The 18,878-nt window shown below is 35.6% G+C and overlaps 1 protein-coding gene across 1 annotated transcript in view; it reads right to left on the bottom strand.

Moving 5' to 3' along the window:
• The window catches only part of PDE1A (phosphodiesterase 1A), a 385,920-nt gene that overhangs the window by 67,918 nt on the left and 299,124 nt on the right, over positions 1-18,878 (bottom strand). Inside the window, exons 5-8 of the mRNA XM_052658277.1 lie at positions 17,523-17,589; positions 14,062-14,178; positions 13,091-13,231; positions 4,688-4,788 (exon numbers count right to left, since the gene is read on the bottom strand). Of these exons, the coding sequence (XP_052514237.1) occupies positions 4,688-4,788; positions 13,091-13,231; positions 14,062-14,178; positions 17,523-17,589 (426 nt within the window). The remainder of the gene's footprint in view (positions 1-4,687; positions 4,789-13,090; positions 13,232-14,061; positions 14,179-17,522; positions 17,590-18,878) is intronic.

Here is an 18,878-nt window from a genome sequence, read left to right as displayed (position 1 = left end):
GTAGTTTGAGCGTTCTTTGGCATTGCCTTTCTTTGGAATTGGAATGAAAACTGTCCTTTTCCAGTCCTGTGGCCACTGCTGAGTTTTCCAAATTTGCTGGCATATTGGGTGCAACACTTTCACAGCACCATCTTTCAGGATTTGAAATAACTCAACTGGAATTCCATCACCTCCACTAGCTTTGTTCATAATGATGCTTCCTAAGGCCCACTTGACTTCACATTCCAGGATGCCTGGCTCTAGGTGAGTGATCATGCCATCGTGATTATCTGGGTCATGAAGATCTTTTTTGTACAGTGCATATCGCTCATGACATACAACATGGAGAATCTTTTCATATGCTAATTTGTCATCTGTGTATCTTCTTTGGTGAAGTGTCTGTTAAGGAGCATTTTTAAAATCAGGCAGTTTGTTTTCTTATTGTTGACTTTTATGAGTTTTTACATGTTTTTTACAATAGCCTTTTATCATATGTACCTTTTGAACATATTTTCTCCTACTCTTTGGCTAATCTTGTAACTCTCTTGCAAGATCATCTAGATCTTCTCCTATGTTATTTTCTAGGAGTTCTAGAGTTTTTCATTTTACATTTAGGTCTATTATTCATCTTAAATTGATTTCTGTGAACAGTATAAGGTTTGTGTCTGGATTCTTTTTTTCTTTTTTAATTTATGTGCCTGTCTAGTTGTTCTGGCACCATTTGTTAGAGAAACTATATTTGCTCCATTGTATTGCATTTGCTTCTTTGTTAAAGATCAAATTTAAAAGGAAATCTATTGGGAGGAGGTGATATATGCTATTAGCTATCTGCATTAATACTTCTGGAAACAAAAGAGGAAGTAACTATTTTAGTGCCTAATAGGTCATTTCCTTTTAAATTTTATTATCAATAATGATAGCTCAATATACAGAAAACTGAACTAGGAACACATATATGCAATCCTTTTGAGAGAAAATTAAATATATTTTGTGCAAGTATCTTCACAAATTTGCTGAGATCATGGGTAAAACTGTGATTTGCAAATCACATATTTTGTATCATACAATCTCAGATTTAACCACGGCAGTTTTGTCAAGTTTATTGTATAATATGGATATAAGTATCACTATTTCTTCCTTTTCAAGCAAAGATGTGTTTTTTAATCAGATTTAATTACAGCAAAGTCTATATGATTTTGTCTCATAAATCCAACAAGATGCTGAGAATACAGAATGGTTTTAATGTTTGAGATAATCTCTGACTGCTATGGAAAGAACAGAATTCTAAGCAATACTCAGTGTCCATGGTAACATGTTGCTTAGCATTTGCTTTTCACAAACAGGAAATTATCTCTATCTATTTACACTTTCAAGGATTTCTATGGCTTATAATGTCTGTGTTGAACTCAAATCTAGCCTTGCACCATGTTTTAAATTATTTTTCAGGCACTGTGCATTATCTAGTAAATAGGTTTCCATATTAGAAAAGCAACTCTAAATCCAAGTAACAAAGAATAATATAAAATACAAATTACAATTATCAGTAACATAAGACCAATATATATTTGGACAAAATGTGAAGCCAATAGAGCTTCTAAAAGCACATCATATTGTTGCATCTGTGATCACTGCAACCTTTTTGTTCATAAAATGTTCAAGTTCTTGTAGCATTAATCCATTAAATAATTGATTCTAATAGAAAATTTATAAGAAAATAAATAAAATACTAGACCTTTCCCTCACTTTTTATATAAAGCTTCTTAATGTAAAATGGTGAAAAGCGTATTCTTCCTCATCTTCCTCCTCCCTCTCCTCTTTCTCCTTCTCTTCTTCCTCCTCCTTCTTTTTCACCATCTACTTTTCTTCTCTGCTGTCTAAAGTATAAGTAAGTTATGAATCTTCATCCAGTTGTAAATCAATGATAAAAGGAGAAAGCTAGGAATGATCGTTTATACTGCTGCTGGAGGCCAGTCCATTGCCTTTACTTTTCAAAGTAGAAAGACTAAGAAATGTTTTTTTTTGGAAAGAAATCACTTGCTCCCTTCTCTAATTCCCAAAACTGTGACCCTACTCAGGGCCCAGCTCAGTAATGAGCTGTCTTTAAAATCCCACTTATGGAATTTAGTGGATGTAGAAGAGCATTGCTAAGCAAAAACGATCTGCATAGTTTCCCTTTCCTTTGATGTTTAACACAAATGAAAACGAGACATCTCTATATGCTATAAATGTGAGGTTAGTAACGTTCTTGCTGCACAACCAGACTTCAGGGTCTTCCTGGTCACTTCATGCTCTTTTAATCTGGGAGACTCTAGGGAAAGACAGAATGCTTTCTCCAACATTTCACTGTCTGGATTCCAACTCTTCTGTCTCTGTTAACGGGATATAATTTTCAAGTCCATCCATTGAAGGCTATAAAAGATCATGACTGTTATATGTCCATCTTTGGCCACAGGAGCAGAGTTACATTAAGTAGACTGGATTGAGAGCAAGTGTCCCTCATCTCGGTTTCTCAACCCTGCTACTGCCATCAGGTGACTATGTGCATATAGTTAGGTAATTTCCTCCTTTGAGATCTTTGTTTTCTCTTCTTAGACTGTGAGGAGTAGACCAGAGGGTATAGAATGTGGATTTCAGTCACTGAAGGGTCCCTTGAAGCTCTAAAATGCCAAGTATTTTAATGTCTCTATGCTCCCCACATAAAAACAACAAATTCCTATAGCTAGGAAGTCAGTTTTAAAAATATTGCTGTTAAAAAACTGCACAAAAAAAGACCACACAAAAATCTGCACATGAACATTTACATAAACTGTAAAATTTAGAAGAAACCAAGATATCCTTCAGTAGTTGAACAAGTGAACCCTGGGACAGCCACACACTGGAATATTATTCAGTAATAAAAAGAAATGAGCTATCAGCTCATGAAAAGACATAAGAGGAACCTTAAATGCATATTGTTAAGTGGAAGAAACCAGTTTGAAAAGGCTTTATACTGTATTATTTCAACTATATGACATTTTGGAGAAGGCAAAACTGGAGTCCTTAACAAGATCAGGGATTGCAGTGGTTAAAGCAGGAAGGAGGGAGGCTGGAATGAAACGATGAAGCACAGAGGACTTTTAGGGCAGTGAAACTACTATGGATGATACTGTACTAGTAGATACTTGGCATTAGACATTTGTAAAGCTCATAAAATGTATAACACAAGCAGTAAACTGTAATGTAGGCTATGCATGCATGCTAAGTCACTTCAGTCGTGTCCGACTCTGCGACCCCATGGACAGTAGCCCATCAGGCTCTTCTGTCCACGGGATTCTCCAGGCAAGAATACTGGAGTGGGCTGCCATTTCCTTCTCCAAATGTAGGCTATAGATTTTAGCTAATAATAATGTATCAATATTGATTCATCAGTTGTAACAACTGTACCATACCTGAGGTAGGATGTTAAAAACCTGTGAAACTGTGGGGTTGGGGAAGGAGTACATGGGAGCTCTGTACTTCCTGTTAAATTTTTATGTAAATGTAAATCTACTCTAGGAGCTAAAAATAAACAACAAAAAATAATTAAGCTTAGTTTTCCCTCAACAAGAAGAGAGCTCTAAAGTAGTTCCAGAGTGAAATCAGTCTCTTAATAACTTATATTCCATTTTAAGCATCTCTGATCAGTGGAAGACACAGAAATTCAGGATCCCGTGTATACAAGTGAATTGGATCCTGATGGTCCTGGACCAAATTCTGCCTCTGGAGCAATGAGATCTCTTTGCAACCAGAAAGAGCTTAAAGCCCTTTTCTATTAAGGACTGAATGAGTTCCCCCAAATTATGTTTATAATCCTAACCCCAGTGCCTTAGAATGTGACTGCATTTGAAGCTAAGGCCTTTAAAGACGTAACTAATGTTAAAAGAGGTCATAAGGGTGGGGCCCTAATCCAATATGACTGATGTCCTTGTAAGACCAGGAAGAGACCCCAAGGTATGCTCAAGCAAGAAAAAAGGTCACTGAGGACACAGCAAGAAGTCAGCCATCTGGAAGCCTAGGGGAGAGGCCTCAGAAGAAATCAAACTTGCTTACACTTTGATTTTGCATGTTTAGTCTTTAGGACCTTGAAAAAATGTCTGTTATTTAAACCACCCAAACTGTAGTATTGTGTGACAGTCTTAACCAACTAAGGCACCTCTACTCTGATATTTTGATTCTAATAACTACCATTATCACCACAATTAAAAATCCAATTTTCTAATTGTTTTATTTTTTTTCTAATTATTTTAAATTTAACATTTCTTATTAACCTGGAAATAAGATTTCTCTTATTTTTAGATTTTTTTTCCAAAATAAATTTTCATTGCTTTCAAATACATAATGACACTAAACTGATGCCTTGACATGAAATTGACTTCAAATAAATGATGCAAGATTTGTTCCAGTGAATAAATGTCTGACTTGTGTGACAGTTTAACATAAGTTCTGGGCAGAGAAAAACTATCTTATACATTTTTATGTTCTTTAAATTGCTAAATATGCCATCAAAAAATATAAGATTATTGATAAATAAGAACTGACTGAAGTGTTTGTAGCTTAAGGCAATTTGCTAAAATCTATTAAATTCATTTTTTTAGACATCTTCATTATTATTTTGAAATCCTCTTAAAGAATAATACTCAGAAAAATAAATGTCAAATTTTAACTTAGAAAAGTTAATCCTTTACCTTACCTTGTCTGAATATGAAAATTGTTTGTAGTCCCTGTATGCTCATAGTCATGAATGGCAGCAGCAAAGACCATTGCTAAAATTTCCAGTTCAGTGAGCCAGTGCTATTAAATTAAGGAAAGATTCCATCACATCAAAAAATAAAGTCAATGTTGTCTGTCTACAGAAAGCATCATTGCACACAGTATAAATCATTACATAAAATTCTTTTTATAAAGTTTAAATAGTTTTCCCTGTTTCATCTCCATTAACTGTACATAGTGGATGCTTCACAAGGTTGATGATTGTTTAATGACTTATAAGTTAAAAATCTAGACATTATAATTTTCCTTGTTAATTGGAAAAAATGATAATATTATATCACTTAAAAGGTGAGCTCTAAATGAATTTTGAATTTACAGCCTTATCAATTTGGGTTCTAATGAAATCATTTAGAGTTTAGTAATTTTTAACATATAACTCATACAATATTAAAATGTCTTTTAGCTCAACTTCTGTAGAAGAATGTACTATGAGAAAAGAGATGAAAATGTTTACTTTGGTCATTAGAGAAACTGAACTTAGGTTTTATATTTAGAAATTTAGAAGAGTTTCCAAGAGTTTATCATTTACTCTTCATAATACATCTATTTTATGACTATACAGTTAAACTTAATAGCAATGAAAGAGTAAAGGTTTTCACATAAAATCCAGAGCACTGCTTCAAATACATTGATATTTTGTTGTTATCATTGATATTTTGTTGTTATAGTTTAACAAACTTTCTCTACTGTTATAAGTTCATTTAGGTAATTCAATAGTTTGTTCACCACTCACATTTTGTGTAACACTTTAACTGTATGGTTCAATATGACAATCACATGTGACTACTTAAATTAAAAATAAGTAAAATTAAGTTCTCTTTTTCAGTCACAGTAGTCACGTGTCAATTGCTCAGTAGTGGCAAGTGGCTATCTTATAGAACAGTGCAGACAGAAGATGTCTCTATCACTACAGAAGTTCTATTGGAGAGCGCTCTAAGTGGGTAGTACTTGATGGCAGGAATGGAAGATCCAAAATGACGGAACCTGCTCTTAATGATCTTATTCCATATACATGGAAAGGGCTTTGCACAAAGTAGCAGAAAAATACAATGCAAAGTACAGGCATACTTGATGAAAGCTCACAGAATAAAGGTGTAGATAGGACATCTATTTGGTGGCAGTGGATCTTGGATGAACGACGGACAAATATTGGTAGTTAAATGCAAGGTTGAGAACAGAGAGATTCTAAATAGAAAGAGTAAATGTGGAATGGTACTGTAGAGGCCTATATGGAAATTGCACTGCTAACAGTACAATTGTGTTGGAGAGTCAAATGAAGGGAGACTGAAAAGAGAAGGTGGCGTATGGGAAAGAGTCGATAGATTACCTTGATTAGAGCTGATGGATTAGGATTTTGAATAAAAGTCAAGGAGAAGCCACTGTAAGTCTATGAATCAAACAGTGGAGGTGACACTGTTGAGTTTCATGGTTGCCAAAAGGCACAGTCTTATTCATCTTTGCTTCTTTCATATAAGACATCATATAAGACACATAGCAGGAATTAACATTTGTCTGTTGAATTGAATTTCACCAGTTTTAATATTAGGCGGAAGTAATAGGGAATGTTGGAAAGAGACTGTGTAATCAGAGAATTCTGGTTTTAAACCTGGCAAATAAGTTATTTACTCTCTCAGGCACAGTTTCCATGAAAAGAGAATTAGTGATCATCCCCCTGTGGACTTCAAAAGAAATGTAAAGTTGATATATGTGTTGCACCTATCATAAGTCTTATCATATAATAAATGCAGAATAAATGGCATTTTACTGAACTTATTACCTTAAATGGGCTTCCCTTGTGGCTCAGTTGGTAAAGAATCTACCTGCAATGTGGAGACCTGTGTTCAATCCCTGGGTTGGGAAGATCCTCTGGAGAAGTGAAAGCCTACCCACTTCAGTATTCTGGACTACAGAATTCCATGGACTATATATATAGACCATGGGGTCACAAAGAGTTGGACACAACTGAGTGACTTTCATTTCCTTAAATACACTGTTTAAGGTATTGAATCTGGAAAACAATCTCATGGACGGAGGAGCCTGGTGGGCTGCAGTCCATGGGATCACTAAGGGTCAGACACGACTGAGCGACTTCACTTTCACTTTTCACTTTCATGTATTGGAGAAGGAAATGGCAAACCACTCTAGTGTTCTTGCCTGGAGAATCCAGGGACGGGGGAGCCTGGTGGGCTGCCGTCTCTGGGGTCGCACAGAGTCGGACATGACTGAAGCAACTTAGCAGCAGCAGCAGCAACATATCTCTACTGATTGCAATTCAAAAATAAATGCCTCACAATTGGATGACTGAAGCAGAAATGATATTCAGAAATAAGGAGAGTTGATATAACTAGCTGCACTGTGTTTATAGGTTCATTTAATTGTGAGTCATTAAAAGGAAATGACATATTAAAGGCTTATGTTACAGGCTGAACTGGGACTGAGCCTCCAATGTCCCCATTGAGACTATGGAATTAAACACCATGAAATGAATAGCAATTTAAGTTAAACCAGATTTTGTAACCCCCAGAAATCCATTGCTTCATTAAAGAATATTGTTGTTAGAAAAAATATCACCCATCCTCTTAAATATTTCCTATTGGTTATATTTAAGGTTTACAGACTTACCTGTGATTTTTAAAAGCAACATTTTATATCTACTATGATAACAGAGACTATGAAGCTGCAACTGTAAAAAAATTAAATTAGGAAATCAGAGATAAATTTTAATTATAGATTATCTCAAAGTATTTAAAATTGTTATCTTCCTAGCTGTCAAAATTGATTATACATATGCTTCCTGTTTTTGGTCTTATTAATCTCTGCCTCCCATAAACAGTACTTCCTTCATGAATTCATCTTGTTTATTGTCACACTATCATCTTAACAATTAAATTTAACATAACAAAGTAGTTTGGGAAGAGAGAAACATTGAACATTCACATTTAACTGAAAAATACATCTATTTCATATTAGTGAAAGTAGAGCTGGGTGCTAATTTTTATCTCCTTAGTTGACAATTTACTTTATACTGGTGTCAAATGAGAATTCTAACTCAGAAAATGGTTGCTTAAATTCAAGGATTTTGTAAACGCCTCATGAGGACAAGTCACAGAGAATAAGCCTGAGTCTCTTCCCAACCAGAACAGTGGTCAGCACATAACCTAAGTTCTTCTTATTCCTAATGGACAGAAATAAAGAGTTAGAATGAAGACTCATGAGGAGTGTAGATATTGTGCTTCATCTAAACTGCATTTTGCCCAGAGAAATGCTCAGGTAGGCTTACTTGTAAAGCCCTCAGATTATACCAGAGAAAGGTATTAACTGTCATTAACACCATGTACAGTGTTGACGGAAAGAAAGGAGAAGGAACTAACATTAATTGGATATTTTAGGCAGATGGTTTCATTTCATTTTTATAATCACCCTATTTACCATTTACAAGGTAAATGGTTTTAAATCTCATTTGTCAGATAACACAGCCAAATCCTAAAGAAGTGAATCAATCTGCAGTAGGTCACATAGCTTTCAAATGGCAGGGCAGGAATTCAAACTGAAATCTGTCTGATTCCAAAATTTCTGTTCTTTCAACAGATCACAATGTTCCTTCTGTGGATGACAATAGCCTTCATTATTTAAGGGAGGCAATATGTCAAATACATTCTTCTAAGGTTTCAAAAGCAGAATTTCTAGATAATTTAACTGGATACACTGATGGGTAGAGACACTAACAAAGCTTTAAGACTTATGATGTAATTTTCATATCTGAATTATTTTGTGTGTGTGTGTATACAATAGAGAATGTATATGTGTGTATGTGTGCATGTGTGTGTGTATAAGCCTGGGAGAATTTTAGGTTAGAAAGTCACATTAACCTGTTAGTTCCTGGTATATCTAAAAAAGCATAATTAATAACCCCTTACATTATAGGTAGTTTTGAACCTTTTTTCTCTTTCCCTTTGAATAGACTGAGTTAGTTTGCTATAACTAACCCAATGTGGAAAGTGAGTATATTATCATAGTATTAATATATAATACAGATAAGTTGATATATAGTATAATAAATTGATAATATTTCTTACTAATTGCTGTTATGTTTTAGGAACTAGGTTACATTCACACATATGATATCATTAATCCTCACTGTCATAGTGCAAGGTGGTCGGCATTATTAAACCACATTTTAGTGACAAGGAACAGAAGTAGACAGCAAGGAAGCTAGGTAGTGGGGAAGTTAGGTTTGAAATCAATATCTGCTTGCCTTGAAAGCCCGCACTGTGTCCACTCTTCCAAACACTGTTGTATTGGAAGTCATGTATAAGAACAGAATTTCCATGTAGTTTGTAGAATAGAGACATAGTGGCAAACTTTTGTAGATTGGAGAAAAATTGAGTAGTTTCAAAGTATGAGGCTATTTCCGGGTGTAGTCAGTGGACTACAAGTTCCAAAGGAATAGTTTTCAAGTTACTTCTCTTCGACTCAGTATCAGAGAGAACACAATGCCAGGAACCCTCAAATATAAGCGTTCTCTTGCCAAGGCCCTCAGATGGTTTCATATTCAAAGAGTCATTTGGAAGCGGGTTGGCAGTACATGGTGAAGCATTGGATCTTTAGCAAAAAGCTCAAGCTACCACACGCCCCTGTCACCTTGCACAGAGCAACAAGTTAAGGGACAAAAGGAGAGAGAGGGATGCAGAGGGTCAGCTGTCTTATCAGCCCTGCACTGCCTACTCCAGGCCTGAGAGTATCCCAGTGTGACCCTAACAAACTGAAGGACAATGGCTCCATCGCAGTCCTGTTCAGGCAATGGTCCCATGAACATTTTGCAGCTAATAGGCTGCGCTGGTCACCTGACAGTGTTAGGCTGCTACTGGAGTGCTCTGTAAACGTCATGCTGATAAGACCATTCTGAAACAGCATGGCATTGACTAAAACACTAATGTAAGTGACCCTGTCATCTCCATATCAAATCTTTGGGTCTTCAGCTAAATGCATATTTCTATAAGGCTTTTTTTGTTTGTTTGTTTCAAAGAACCAGTACATTCATATGTGTGAAACTTCTACCACTTTTTTTTAAAATCTAAAAAGCTTATTAAAATAACTTGCAGAAAACTGTCGAGCTGGTAGTATAACCTAGTTTTGACAAAATAGTCAATACACTGAAAATTCATTTTGCTTTTCCTCTCATCATCAACCATAAAATTTCACATTAGTTTAAATGTATTTTCCTGATCCTAGACAACACTGACAGTCTCCAACTCAACTATTTTTGTAATGGCCAAGCTAAGGGAAAAGAATTGAGTCCACCAACACTTTTCTTATTAAAGGATGAATTTAGAAATAAGTTTCTAAACCAAACCTGCCATAGTATAGTGAAGTTATATTTATCGGTTAGTATCTCAAAAAGTGACTATGTCATCTTTACTAACAATTTAAACTTTCTAGGAGTCATGCCAGGCTAGGCCAGATTTCCCATCTCCCAGAGAAGTTGGAATAGCTTGTTAGATTCTGGAACAAGCCTTCCTTGCAAGTCTGAGGGTAAACTCACATTGTGGGTTTGAATTTCTCTATTTGCCTGCTAATATAGCATCCATCATCTGTTTAATGTCATCTTCAGCATAGAGATTGCAAAGCTGAACTCGGAGACTTTTATTTGGTTGCCTTTACACTTGCAGTCCTCAAGCAAAAATGTATTTTAAAACAACATCCTGGTTACCTACCACCCTAAAATGGCATATATCTTCTCCTCATACTTTATAATTAAAGCAGATATTTTTATACCAAAGCAGGCAGAGCTTTTCCATTCTATTTTGTTCGGAGGAAACATAATTAGTTCAGTTTCCATTCCAGGCTAACACTTTCAGTTACCTTTTCAATGCCACAGAATTCAGAAAACAGGAAATGATAAACATGTCAAATGAAAACCACCTCACTATCAGATTCAAGACCAAGGCCTTAGAAAGGAAGAAGCAAGCAGATCGAACCAGAAGATATTACAGCATTTATTCCCAGTGTAACAGCATGTGCGGGTGTCAGGAGGCACTTTGTTTTTCACTCTAATTGTCACGCATAGAAAACCCAGGGAAAACAGAGTTCAAGGAACAGCTGTGACAATGAAGTCTGGTTAAACCAATGGGAGCTTTAAGAGAATTTGTGTGTACGTGTGTATGCATATGCACGTATGCTGGGAAGAGAAAGAGATATAAAGAAAGTCATACATACTACTTTTTTTAAAAGTACAATATTTTAAAGCTATATATTTGAATGTTTGTTTCTACTTATTATTGCTAACTTCTGCTTCCTCCCTTTAAGTGTCCAATGAATTATGAGTAAACTTCAACCAAGGACCAAGTCTAACCATGACTACATTTGATCTGGCTCACTGGGCACATTTATGCCTTAACTGATTGATATCTATATTTGCAACTTAAAAAGAGAATACAAAGGTACAATTACATATAATTTAGCCTTCTGGAAGGTTACAAGAGAATCTTGCTACTGTATCAGTAAAGGTTTTTGGTTTTTGCCTCCCCCAAAGTAAGCCTTAACTCCAAAGCAGTTATATTACTTGCTGATCCTGTCAATATAATGAGAATTTCTATTGAATTGTGGTGATATTCCAAAAAATTTGTTCATTAAAAGCCCCGCTGAGCTCCCAGCTACTAGCCATTGTCAACTTCCAGCCGTATGGCTGAACCACTGTGGATGCCTGCCCAGTGATGTCTTCAGATATCTGTGTCCATAGTTGCTAGCTGGTCACAATCACATCAGAGACCCCAAGTGAGAACCTTCTGTTTGGGACGCTTCCAACTAACAACCCTTGAGAAATATGATAAATTATTGTTATAAGCCACTGAGGCTTAGAGTAGTTTGTTTTGAAGAAACAGATAATTGAAACACCAGGCAGGAGTGGAATCTGAGCTTAAAGCACTGATGGATCTGCAATATTTAAGAGGCAAAAAAAAGATGAAGACGTAAAATAGATAATTTCTTTAGTCGTTGTGTGAGACACCTTTTGACAATCATAGCAAAGGGATCTTATGTAGTAAATACTACACTGGATTCTTGCGGGGAATGTTTATAACACAACGGGTATACAATAAACTTGGAGAATCGTGTACCTGTTACAAGTTTTCAAGATCTTCAGGACTCCATATTGTGTCTGTAAGGGCTTTGCCTGGCACTAAGTAAGGAATACAGTCTCTGGGGCAGAATGATGAAATATGGAGGGGCACTAGTCATGTAGCTCTGAATGCCAGTGACCCATACCAATAAAAAGGATGTGATGTCTGAAATCTAAACAGGTAGGCAATGTATGTTGTGGGGTTTGCTAGACCATTCTACTTATTCTACTTACATGTGTTTTATGGTGCTCCTTCATGTAGGTCAACACATGAGAATTCAAAAAAGTACTTAGATTTTGGGGATCTCAACAATGACTCATACCTTGGGATGAACCCCTCCCAGTCTGGAACCTTCAGAAGGAAGGACTGCCCTTCCCTTTTTATCTCTTGGAAGTCATCCTATGCTCTGAGACATTACAGGAATTCCAGGCTATCTGACTTCCCATCATCTACTCATTGTTGTCCCAGGATTTGTACTGCTGAACCATTTATCCAGTCATCAACTGATCCATTCAGATGCAAAGAGGAAGAAGAAGAATTTGGAAAAATCCACATGAATAATTTACAAAAAGATCTATTAGGATTTGATTGTAATTAGCGATACAAGTGTGTAAAAGAGAAAAAGCTAGTGAGGTCAGCCTGGTTAATGAAATGAGGGAAGAACACTACAACTAACTTCTATTGCAAAGGCTTTTTTTCTAGGTCACTTTTCTGGAGGTTGATTCCTATGGGGAAAGTGAGTGAGTGAATGTTAGTCGCTCAGTCATGTCTGACCTTCTGCAACAACATAGACAGTAGGTAGACTGCCAGGATCCTCTCTCCATGGAATTCTCCAGGCAAGAACCCTGGAGTGGGTTGCAATTCCCTTCTCCAGGGGATCTTCCCGACCCACAGATTGAATCCTGGTCTCCCGTATTGCAGGTGGATTCTTCACCATCTATCTGAGCCATAGGCATTTACAAATGAAAATGTCATATGGTCCAAATTTTGAAAAGAATGCAGTATATTTTCACTTGCTTCTGGAGATCTTTTTTTCACTGAATTAAAATATTTTTTTAAAATGTATATTATAGATAACTTGTTAACCCTCAAAAATCCAAAAGATAGTTACTTATAATACTTTTATGAGTATTAAAGAAACAATGAGAAGGGAATGGGATTAGATGTCACAGACTAACAAACTTCAATCACAAAGACTGTCTTACCATGATACCTGTATGAAGCATTATGTAATGCACAGTTTGAGTGACATCAGCTGCATGAATCAAATTGTGGTATGGATTTTTGTACTTGCTGTAACCAACTTCTAGAGCTTCTGCAAAGGCAATTAGGCAAGAAACAGGAATCTGCAGAAAGTAATAATTATGATTATATTTTGACCAAAAGAGTGGCACTATATTAACACGAGCACAAAGATGTTGGGATGGGACACATTAGTGAGTCAGATGTGGGCAGTAGTTTCTTAAAGTTAAATGTGGATTGTTCCAAGAAAACAGTTCATTAATCTGTCAGTTTTCAATGCTGATAAGAATTTTAAGCCCCAAATGTTTAATTAAGATAGATGAAATAACAGTCTTAACCATATAGCAGTCTTTAAATTTTTATATCTTCTAGAGTCAAATAAGAAGGCTAGTTTTTACAAGCATAAAATTTTCCAATTACAACTGGTAAAATCTAGTTTTTCTATCAGTAATTCAAAGAGGTTAAAATAAATGACCTCTGAGTAACTTCTAACTCTAAAAGTATCATGACTCCATAGATATACACTTAGAAATCTGAATCAAATTTGTTGCTGAGATAGCTCTAAGTAAAGTTAATTAGAAGCCCTTTCAGTTTAAGAAAAGCTGCCAGAAATGGTTCATTTTGCATTTTAGGAAACTCGTATTTCTTTAAGACACAGATTCCAATGTTTACATGAGTGTTCCATGAATAATTCAAGGTGACATTCGTATCCTGTTGCAGTGACACTATCATGGCTTTATGATACCAAGTGGAAATAAAGAAATGTCAGTGATTTGGGGAGAATAGCCATATCGTGTGGTGAACTCATCCCCACAGTTCTGTGAACCCAGAAACATTTTTAGATAAATTGATTAATGAATCAATGTTTTGCATTTTCACTCTCATACAGATAACTCATTCTAAGAGCATTTTACTTTTGTTCCATGTTTCTGACCTTGAAACGGTTGATAAGATCATATCTAGTGAACAGTTCATAAATCATAAACTTCAGACTATGTTCTCCACTTGCTTCATTCAAGGCAAATACATCAAAAGACCATTTATCAACATCCTGTAGGAAAAAAGAAAATATTTTAGATGGCAACATCACATGGCTTTGTTTCTTTCTATGAATTAATTTTTCTATGAAAAATTCTTAGGAAGATCAGGAATTATACATCCAGTGGGTCAGATTTCAATTCAGCACATCAGACTTTCTTTCACCAGTATCTGATATGACAGGGACACAGTGTCTATGGATCCACAACAGTGAAGTCTATAATACTTAAGTTCTTCCCCTTAATCCTAAGGTTATCCAATTTAATATAATAAACTGTAACCCCCTCATCCTTAGTCTCTCTCCCAATGAAAGCCATAAATCATTTTCCCAAAGTGGGCCTAATTTACAGTCGAGTTCCAGGTTATGTGGGTGATTTAACTGAGGGATAGAGGGAAGATAACCCCAATTTATCTTCCCCACCCATACACCTACTATACCGCTTGAACGTCCACATTTTAAGAGCTACTAATTTGGTTTAGACCTGTGGTATTTTGAGTCTTCATTGTTTTCAAGATGCAGATACTTCCTTGGTGGCTCAGTGGTAAAGAATTTGCCTGGCAATGTGGGAGACACAGGTTCAATCCCTGGCCTGAGAAGATCCCACATGCTGCAGACCAGTTAAGCCTGTGCACCGCAACTACTGAGCCTGTGCTCTAGAGGCCGGAAGCGGCAACTACGGGGCCCACGTGCCACAACTCCTGAAGCCCGCGTGCTCTAGAGTCTGCGCTCTGCAGCAAGAGACGCCACTGCAATGAGAAGCCTGTGCACCACAACTGAATAGACCCCGTTCTCCACAACTAGAGAAACACCTGCTCAGCAATGAGTAACCAGCACAGCCAAAAATAAGTAAATAAATAATTTTGTTTTAAATATGCAGGTGCTCTAGAGATGATGGAGTACTGTTTCTAGGTAGAGTAATAGCACCTTATTCCTCACTCTAACCTTGGCTGATTCATCTTTACTTTTTTACTAGGGTCAGATGGTGAGATAAAGGAAGTGGGCCTCTTCCCTGGGGAGGAGGATAGCGTTTTTGGCATTTCAGGCAGTTCCCCAGGAAAGTGATCAGGCCTGTAGTGAAACAGGTATCCTATGAAAGTACCCCCTATTTGTGGGAAAGAGGGCAATGAGCAGGTATATCAAACCACTCCAGCCACAAAACGATATTGATTCAGGTAATTCCAGGCAAAAACCTTGCAGAGAAGTCCACAAATGGACTTGCAGCAAGTGTTATCAGTACATTGGGCTTCCCTGGTGGTGCAGAGGTTAAAGCTTAAAGATGTATTAAGATAAAGTTTGAGTTTGCAATCATAAATCACTGAAACTTAGAAATCTACAGAAATACAGCAGAATCAGAGTTCTAATGATTATCAGAAATTATTAGCAAAGAAGGTCTAATGTTTGCACACACAGAATGGGTTTAGTATTGAACAGTAAGTAGATAACCTTAAAGCTGTATATTAATTTCAAATTTAAGCAGGCCCTGTGTTAGAACTTTTCATTTAGCATATTTCAGAGACAACAATACATAATGTAATAAGCTGCAAATCTGATAAACAGTATTCAAGCTATCTTTTAAAACTCTTTCTTTTGACAAACAGTAACAATAACTCCAAATGTAGTTTTAATCATTTGGGAACACCAAGGAAATATTTTTTGGCTTGCTTGTGTACCTTTGTTAAATTCTTTGCATTTGGCCTTAATTTGAACCCAAAATACTTGCTTGATCTGTTTGTAAATTTAAAATCTCTCAGAGTTCTGTTAGAAGTCATTTTGCCATTAATAAAGCTCAAAGGAGACCAACAAATCTCTTACTAAATTCCAAAGCTAACACAGAGGAATCAGTTCAGACTGTTACAAAGCTGCTGTTTACAGTTCCTGCTAGGGGTTTCCAACTGAGTGAAAGGTTAATTCTCCATTTGGGGGCATTTTTTTAAAATCAACAATGATAATTTATATCTGTAAACTTCTGCAGATGCTTGGCTTTTACTTTGTCAGCCTGAGAACAAACAAGGCAAGGAGGTAGCTCAGGAAATTAGAATTATTAACACATTCTTAGTGATAATTCTCCACAACCTGTTAGTTCATGTCTCCTCTAGACTACATTTTTGAAATCTGCTTGCATTCTCTCATACCAAAATATTCTGTTAGTTGGTTTCTATAAAAATAAAAGTAAGTGATTTTCTTGCCTACAGTTGAGGAAATAATGAGGAAATAAAAATCTTTTAAGAGCTAAGGAATAATTCATATCCAATAATATGACATTTCAGTTATATACTTGCCTCTATTATAATTTTAGAAACATGAATATAAAAAAGCTTCTGAGAAAAACAAATTGCTTTTTTAAATGAATAAGATTGAAATCTAATATGCAGCAGAGAAAAAACAAATGCAGAGAAAAAAAACAAAGGAGATGCAAAGGGGATGCTTAAAAGGGAATAGAGGAACAAAAGAAATCAATATAAATGTAAACTAGGAAAGGGATTTAATATATCAAAAATAAAGTAACTTGGTATATTCTGTTCCTGGTATTCTTTAAATTTTTGGTTAATACAGGAAACTACCATAAAGCTATCAGAGGAGACAAAGTTGAATTTCTTACCCAAATTAAGCAACAGAATGAAATAGGGAATGTAGACTGACAAGCCTACAAAATGCCTCTTTATTAATATAGTCTAGGAACAGTGTTCACATACACACACACACAAAGTGGGCACAAGCAAGTCCAAAATTTTACCACATCAGATTTTCAACTCTAGTTATTTCTAACACATGTAATACTGCAATTGGGCCTCAGACTAGGGCAACCACAGGGAAACTCAGAGACAAAAGAGATAAATTTCTTTTTTGTTTACTTTTTCATTTTATCTTCCTTTTTATATTTTCTCAGACCTAAAATTCTAAACAATTTTCTTCAATATAAGTTTTGTCCTTTAATTATATTTGACTGAAATGTCTTTTCATTGATAATGCATTCATTTCATAATATATAGTAGCAAAATATGTGTATTCTGACAAATGCTGGTGCCATCTCAAAGTTGAATACAAGATCCACCTAAATAAAGCATAAAGCATAAAAAAGATATCACACACATACATGTATTTATACATGCATATTACAGTTGTTAGTGATAAACATCTATATGTATTGATACAGTTTCTTAGTGTAAACATTAACAAACTGATCCTCATTTAAATCAAGTTATGACTTGAAACATATGACATTTGTAAACAGTTAAAATAACTTTTTTATATTCTGATATGTAAGCTACATCAAAGACCTATTCTCATTTTCTTCCCATCGTTTTAAAGAGACTAGAAAAAATGACTGATAAACTAAGATAATTGAAATTTTTTACCTTTAATGTTACTATGACAGCTTCTGGATATGCCAAGCCAACCATGTGATAGGATTTTCTGTACATTCTGAAAAAGAAAAATAAGTGTATATATAAAAATCATTTACTCAAAGTTTTTAACTATTTCTTAAAAAAAAAAAAAGAAATAATTACCTTTGACTTGTTGACCTTGTATCATTAGATACAGATTCTCTTTCTGGCAATAGTGATAATTATTGCCATCATCTATTACATGTTTATAATAGATGCAAATAGTATTTTGTTTACTCAAAACCACATATAAAGTCAATATGGTTTTAAGTTCTATGTAAAGAGATCTTTTCCTAAACGTGATCTTATTAAAATAAAAGACTGTCGTTTGCATGTGCAGCAACAATACCTTTTAGCATACCATCACATTCAAGACAGCAGAGCAGCCTTGCTTTGTGTCCTTTTGTGTTATAAAATTTTCAGTCTGGAAGCTGAATGTCACTGAAATAGTCCTTTATAGGTTTTCTTTCTTTTTTCACAAAATGAAAATTATAGAAGGGTATATGTAGCATCCTCAGAATTTACACACCTTACTTTTTTTTACCATTTTATTACAGAGACCTTGTTACTTTATTTCCATGTTCCCACTTTAAAATTCACATTCAAAAAACTAAGATCATGGCATCTGGTTTCACTACTTCATGGCAAATAGATGGGGAAACAATGGAAACAGTGACAGACTTTATTTTCTTGGGCTTCAAAATTACTGCAGATGGCAACTGCAGCCATGAAATTTAAAAAAAAAACCATTTGCTCCTTGAAAGAAAAGCTATAAAAAACCTAGACAGCATATTAAAAAGCAAAGACATTACTTTGCCGACAAAGGTCCCTACAGACAAAGCTATGGTTTTTCCAGTAGTTATATATGGATCTGAGAGTTGGATCATGAAGAAGGCACCAAAGAATTGATGCTTTTGAACTATGGTGTTGGAGAAGACTCTTGAGAGTCCCTTGGGCAGCAAGGAGATCCAACAAGTCAATCCTAAAGGAAATCAGTCTTGAATATTCATTGGAAGGACTGAAACTGAAGCTCCAGTACTTTGGCCACATGATGCAAAGAGCTAACTCCTTGGAAAAGACCCTGAGGCTGGGAAAGATTGAAGGCAGGAGGAGAAGGGGATGACAGAGGACAAGATGGTTGGTTGGCATCACTGACTCAATGTACATGAGTTTGAGCAAGCTCTGAGAGAGGATGAAGAATAGGAAAGCCTGGCATGCTATAGTCCATGGAGTCACAAAGAATTGGACACTATTGAGCTACTGAAAATAACAATTTAGTTTTTGTCTTAAATGACCTTAAATAATTTTTAGATGTGGCAAAGTTAT

The sequence above is a fragment of the Budorcas taxicolor genome, chromosome 2, assembly GCF_023091745.1.
Source record: "Budorcas taxicolor isolate Tak-1 chromosome 2, Takin1.1, whole genome shotgun sequence".
Taxonomy (NCBI): domain Eukaryota; kingdom Metazoa; phylum Chordata; class Mammalia; order Artiodactyla; family Bovidae; genus Budorcas; species Budorcas taxicolor.
This window is presented reverse-complemented; position numbering and strand designations above follow the sequence as displayed.